General features: G+C 37.7%; 1 protein-coding gene across 2 annotated transcripts in view; it reads left to right on the top strand.

Annotated features, from left to right (window-relative positions):
* Positions 1–413: 413 nt before the first annotated feature.
* LOC145775262 (carbohydrate sulfotransferase 14-like) overlaps positions 414–7,075 on the top strand; it is a 9,467-nt gene continuing 2,805 nt past the window's right edge. Inside the window, exons 1-4 of one of the 2 annotated variants that reach the window (XM_082586519.1) lie at positions 414–640; positions 4,753–4,914; positions 5,911–6,192; positions 6,825–7,004. In XM_082586519.1, coding sequence (XP_082442645.1) covers positions 419–640; positions 4,753–4,914; positions 5,911–6,192; positions 6,825–7,004 — 846 coding nt within the window. In that variant the 5' untranslated portion in view covers positions 414–418. Of the gene's footprint in view, positions 650–4,752; positions 4,915–5,910; positions 6,193–6,824; positions 7,005–7,075 lie in introns of both variants that reach the window. The other variant, XM_082586518.1, reaches the window with a different exon arrangement.

Genomic DNA, 7,075 nt, shown 5'->3' with positions numbered 1-7,075 from the left:
CTTAAATGGAAGCTAAGGGACACAGTATTAATATTTTCTAGATGCGTGTTAGAATGCGCTGGAAATAATATTCTCGCAACAATCATTCATGCTATGCAATGACGTCAGGGTTAGAAATGTTTAAGCCAAGGATTCAACCTATTTCGTCCCCAGAACACTTTGTACCCCGATTTCAGGGACGAAATCAGGGTATGAATTGTTCAGGGGACGAAATAGGTTGCATCCTTGATCAAGAAGCAGAGATATACCCAATCAGCCCATCCTGAGCATAACTAAAATGTTTAATAAACTTTAACTAGGCCAAGACAGGCTAATAAAACTTTACACTCAACACATTTAACATTGCATGAAATTATCTTAAATTTTAATCTCCAATATTTTATCTGTGTTATACCAGGCTTAGACTTGTATATAAGTGATGCGACGAAACCAAAAAGTAATTGCAGTATTTTTGTTCTTTTTTATGCCAATAATTTTCCTTTTTACTCGAATCAATTTTTGGTGTTGCAAACTTGAGAGGAATTCTCAAGTTAATAAAGAAAAATCTATCCCAGCTTTCACTGAAGAAATAGATTTGAACTTGTTTGCATTGAACAATATACAACAAGATAGACATGACAAGAAACCTGTCCAAGAGCATGTGAGATATGTAAATGGAGTATTTTATTGAATTATGCTGGCTTTGCTTACCCTGAAAATAAAAGTAACCAATAACCAGTAGACTACTCACTACTCAGTTTATTCTTTTTGAATTGAATGTGTAATGAATATTTTTAGAAAAATAGTTGATGGGATGTTGCATTAATGAAGTTTTTTAAGTGCAAATGTTTATTCAATAAGTAAAGTCACCATTTATGGTAGACACAGTCTCTGAGGCTATGTCTACCAGAGAGTTTGATAGTCTTAGAATTATTCATTTTTTTTGTTTGCTTGGTTAGTTATTAGAGTCTGCATATATGTGAAGTTTTATTTTGCTGCTGTTTGACACAGTTCAGCTCACATCTTCAATTGTTCTTTATGTTATCACATTCTTTTTTTGATAAATAACACATTTTGCTGAGCAAAATTATGCAATCAAACAAAAATAACATCTGCCTCCACTAAATTGTCAAACTACCTCAGAAATCTTTCTTTAGGATGAATAATGAAGATCACACAACCAATCAAAAAACTCTAACTTCACTAGCCTATAAAGAAACTATTAACCTAGTGCTCCTGTTTTGAGCCTTTGACTAGACTATCAATCAAACTGCTGCACCAATCTTCACTGCTGCGTGTGTGACATGACAGTTTAACTATGGTTTCAGGCAAGCACAGTAAGGTGAGCACGTGCAGTAAAAGTGCGTAAAGATTAAAAACAGAGCATAGAGCGGCTGTAGATGTAGTCATCTCCTAAAAAAATCATTTAGATGTTCTAACAAAATGAAACTTAGGAAAGTTTTTTTTTATTTTTTATCATATTTTCAAAGAATTCCTTTATTTAAATACAGGATTTGCAATATGCAAGTGGAGTCGCCGTAGTGTTTTTATTTATTTTGTAGGCTTTAATTGCCTTATTTAAGCAGCTAGATTATCTTCTATGAAAATGCAACTATGCTAATCAAAATCGGAATGGCCCGTTTCGGTGAGTCCGATTCGGTGAGCCCGATCCCTTAACGGGGGATTTTTTTAATTTTTTTTTTTAATTATCGGGTACCGTAGCCTAATTATCATTGCCGTTGTAGGGTTAGGGGTTTGGGGTTAGGGTTAGAGGTTTGCAACTAACCGAATCGGACTCACCGAATAGTAGCAGACCCAATCAAAATGGCTATCCAAGGTTTGGGCTGAAGGTTAATCACAACCACACTTTTATTAAACATTTGAATTGCTTTTTTTGGCCGGAGATCATGCAAGCAAACTTTTCTTTGATGTCAAACTTCTAATATCACTAGGGGTGTTCAATTTCAATTATTTGAATATTCGAAATTCAATTTATTTTCGATTTCCGAATTTCGATTTCGAATATCACAACTATTCACCAAACTGCAAAATGTCATTTTATTGAAAGAAACGACATGAAAATTCGATAGAAAACGCGAAAAAAGGCCATAAAAATTTGCGAAAAAATAACACAAAATAACGTTTACAGCTCCACCAGGCCCATGTTGGTGTTATCGACATGACTCTGCTGATCAAGCTGATCGACATGGTCACCCGTCAGCCGGGATCTCAGCTTCGTGACGGTCAGGCCAGCTTTTGAAAACGATCGCTCCGCTGGAGCCGAGGTCGCTGGGATCCCAAACACTTCAAGTTCATTTTCACAGCGAGCGATTCACTGCCGCGACATTTCACTGCAGAGGTTTCGACTCGAAAGCGACATCGAGTATGTTTGCAAGCGCATAAAGCTAAACGCACGCTCCGTCTACGTAGCAAATTATGTTGTTTTCGGGTGCATTCAACATCTGATGACATTAAATCGACACAAAATGGTAAATTTTTGCTATGTCCCAGGAAGCAAAATCAGTCATTTTTACATTGATTCAACGTCTGCAGACATTAAATTAATGTAAAAATGACAGATTTTGTTGTCTGGTGTGGGATTGTAGCATCGCAACTCGTTCTAGTGATTATTTATTGCGAAGCTGTTGCGGTTTGCATTCAAAAAGTGTTTTCCTGCTGCCGATTGCTAGTTCATCTATTGTTTTATGTATCAATGCAGCATAAAAAGTTGCGCCCACACAGAAATATGCGCAGGCTCGTAGCCAACCGGGGGACAGGGGGGCCTCGCCCCCCTAAAAAAAATTCGCCTCCCCCCCTTGGCAAAATCTCAACATTCTCGGGCAACAGCTACAATTATAATGATTTTGCCCATTTAAATTTTTTCTGCCCCCCCTGAAAAAAAATTCGCCTCCCCCCCCTTGGCAAAATCTCAACATTCTCGGGCAACAGCTACAATTATAATGATTTTGCCCATTTAAATTTTTTCTGCCCCCTCTAAAAAAAGTTGCCCCCCCTTGCTCTGCGGTCTGGCTACGACCCTGACCCACGACTTAGGCGCCTATGGATTCGGTAAAAAATGGATAAAACTGCGACAAAGCTCAGCCTACACTTTCTGCTATTGCACAACCTAGCTATCTTCATTCTTGAGAGAAATTTGTGAAATTTGGCATGAAAAATGCCAACCTGGCATCCCTGGTGCAGGACTGGCCGTTGGACCAGCGAGAGCGTGTGATAGTCACGTGATCGACGATGCGCAATCGTTGAAGTCTTTTTTCGCTTGCAAAATGCGACAAGACAGATTTCGCGCCACTCGCGTTACTTTCAACCGCGTTCAGCCGAAAGGGCGGCTATAATTTCGAATATGTCCGATACGAAAAACGAATTTCGAATATCACCTTAATCGAAATCGAATCGAATTGAAAATCGAAATTGAACACCCCTAAATATCACCCAGTTCAAAGTGTGTGAGGCACTAGGGCAGGCTACTTAATCTGTTAAGAGCTTCATGAATATCAAAGATTGATTCCAAAATTTTTTAATATTTTTTAATTTATCTATATATTTTATGGGCAAAAATGGGTTTTTTAGTAAAAAAAAACATGATTTTATAGACAAAAATAGGTTTTATTACGTAAAAATATCCGAGCAAAAAAGTTTGAGGAATTATATTGTTTTAAGAATAAGTTGACTACTATATTGGCAAAATGCCTTCATGTGAAAAATCATGCTCCTAAGCAGTGAGTTGCTGGTTGTTAAGCCTGCTAAATGTAACAAGAATTCGATGCTTTTTTCTTTTCTAGCAATAGTTGCAGCAAAACAAATGCTAGAAAAGACAACAATCCCGGTGAACACTCAAACTTTGCGGGTCTGCTACTATTCGGTGAGTCCAATTCGGTGAGTTCCTAACCTCTAACCCCAAACCCCTAACCCTAAAACGGCAATGATAATTAGGCTACGATACCCGATAATTTTAAAAAAAAATTGAAAAAATCTCCCGTTAAGAGATCGGACTCACCGAATTGGACTCACCGAAACGGGCCATTCCGAAACTTTGCAGTAGCCTACGGCATTTATTTGAGTAGTTGTTAAAAATAAAACTTTTGAGAAAAAGGTCTTTGAACAACTTTTAAGTTTTCTCAAATTGGAGCACGATTCCTCATTTGGTAACACTAATTTTGTAAATCTGGTTACATTCTGTAAATAAAACTAGGATTTTTTATAAAAAACCTAACTCATTCGGGTACCCTAATGACTACCCAGGCCACTACAACCCTGATTTCCAGTGCACAGTATCCTATTGCACCAACACGTCGCATTGTAGCTTAACTGTAATTTGAATTTATTTTATGCTAGTTTTGTTATGGTATGGTATGAAAAATTGTGATGAAGATGTATATTATATACAATTTCACCACAATACAGCATGTTATTTAATAGATTGAGTTTCGCTGTTAACAGCACGATCACATCACTTTTATTTCACAAGTGTAGATACGAACAAACGTTTTAGCCTAAGTAATACTGCAGTTCGCTGTGGCAGTAGCTGTTTGTCACTGGCTTTCGGCTTACTTTTTTTTTTTTTTTTGTGCCAAGCTTGTGTGTTCATAGTGCATGGACAAGAATATATGCGTGAACGCATGGTCGTCATGCTCGAGATGTGAGGGAACTATAACCTAAGAGGCTTTGGTTACCATGTGTAGTAACTATAGCCTTTGCCAAATGTGTAATCTCAATCCAGAGATTTAGTTGAAATAAACGTGTACATTTATGCAGTTGACACATCAAGAAGCAAAGCACAGTGTGAAGCAGACATGCAAAGCAAACCCCAACTTGCCATCTTCATTGCTGCATCTCACCAAAAAGTTAAAGCGTATTTTGTTGAGTCATTTAATCGTAAATGACCAGTATAAATTTATATACTGTTATACGCCTAAGGTAAGAAGCTTAGTGCATTTGCATTTTTCATGTTTTCAATCTTCTGCAAGTGTAGAATTCACAATATTTTCATTCTTTCTGTACCTTTACAACTTCAAAAAAAATTCTTTGTAATAATTATGGACATATGCTTACTAGTGTCTATCATAGAAGACTTAATATTTATGTAATATATCATGCATGACTGAAATATTGGAGATATGGACATGACTGGAGTCATGCAAGTCAGAAGTCACTGTTAGAGGAAACATCAAAGTTTGCCACAAACAGTTTCATCTTAGCTTTGAATGTGTAATTGTGTATGCAGCCGCTGTTGTCATAACGGGTCTGCTACTATTCGGTGAGTCTGATTCGGTGAGAGCCCTATTCGGTGATTTTTTTGAATTTTTTTTTGAAAATTATTGGGTACCGTAGCCTAATTATCATTGCCGCTTTTACATCGTTTTAACGTCGCTAAACGTTGAAATAAGATCCTAACCCGTAACCCTTAACCCCCAACCCTTAACCCCAAACCCTTAACCCCCAAACCCTTACCCCTTAACCCCCAAACCCTTAACTCCCAAACCCTTAACCCCCAAACCCTTAACCCCCAACCCTTAACCCCCAAACCCTTACCCCAAACCCTTAACCCCCAAACCCTTAACCCCCAAACCCTTAACCCCCAAACCCTTAACCCCTTAACCCCCAAACCCTTAACCCCCAAACCCTTAACCCCCAACCCTTAACCCCTTAACCCCAAACCCTTAACCCCCAAACCCTTACCCCCAAACCCTTAACCCCCAAACCCTATCCCTATAACGGCAATGATAATTAGGCTACGGTACCCAATAATTAAAAAAAAATTACCAAATAGGGCTCTCACCGAATAGGGAACTCACCGAATCGGACTCACCGAATCGGGCCATTCCGGTCATAACAGAGGTAGTTACACTCAGATGGTACTGATTAATATTTGAAAATTTTGAATCAATCCTGAATTGGCTTCTTTTTTCTCAGGTTGCCTGCTCCAACTGGAAAAAGGTGGTTAAAAAGTTATATGGAAATCTTCATGACAAGGACATGATTGACTTTGATCATCAGCATGGCTTCACGTATTTGTCAGATTACAGTGATAAAGAAATTGCCATGAAACTAAAAACATATTACAAATTTATGTTCGTTCGTAATCCAGCCGAACGAGCACTTTCAGTTTACAGAAATAAATTCAACGAAATCGAGTCATTTTATCGCATATACGGCAACAAAATCATGTCCATGTATCACAAAGATGCACCCAAAGTAATTTCCCCATTATTTCCTTGAATTTGTTTGTCACTAGCATGATCTCGATGTGTGAAGATTGACAACTTACATCATTCATAAGAGAAAAATATTTTTTATTATTTTGTAGTATATTTATGCTTCATTCTTTTTTCTACTGTATATGTGCATGAAGGTTCAAGTATTATAGCCGCCAAATGCTGTGACATAGGTTTAGTAGACTCAGTTCAGTGGAGGTCTACTCTGGAGTATCAGAAATTAATCCCAAGTAATCAAAATTTTATAACTTCCTATAAAATTGACTGCAGAGTGATAATGTTTGGAGCCTGGTATCCGCCTGCAGTTTCATTTTGTGTTTTAAAGACCAGATCTAGCTGCAACTTGTATTTTTCGAATTACTCCTTGTGTACGTCGGCGGTGTGGACTTATTCAATGATCAAAGATCACTAACAGGCCAAATGTGATCAGCGATGGATGAAACAAAATAAATAATTGTCTTATTATCACATATTAGCAAACCTTTGATTTTGTTGTTAAATTTGTTGTATTTTGTTGTTAAATTTGTTGTATTTTGTTGTTGAATGTTGAAATCTGCAACACGTCCAAATTAGTTGGGACGCTTTTAATTCATGTTGTTTCTTTTTTGGCAGTATGAAGGAAAGGTTCCTGGCGATGATGTGGCATTTGTTGATTTTCTGCGCTACATTGCCACCGGTGTCAAGTCTGAGGACATGAATGAGCACTACATGCCGTTAACTACTTTGTGTCAACCATGCGCAATTCAATATGACTTCATCGGGATCTATGACAACATCGCTGAAGATTCAGAGGTATCGTGCTTTTTGTAACCCGGCCTGCAAATCAATGCTTTTTTACGATCACTCATGCTCATTCAATGTAG

This window comes from Aplidium turbinatum, chromosome 8 (genome assembly GCF_918807975.1).
Source record: "Aplidium turbinatum chromosome 8, kaAplTurb1.1, whole genome shotgun sequence".
NCBI classification, from domain to species: Eukaryota; Metazoa; Chordata; class Ascidiacea; order Aplousobranchia; family Polyclinidae; genus Aplidium; species Aplidium turbinatum.
The sequence above is the reverse complement of the archived record's forward strand: the minus strand, read 5'-3'. Positions and strand labels throughout refer to the sequence as shown.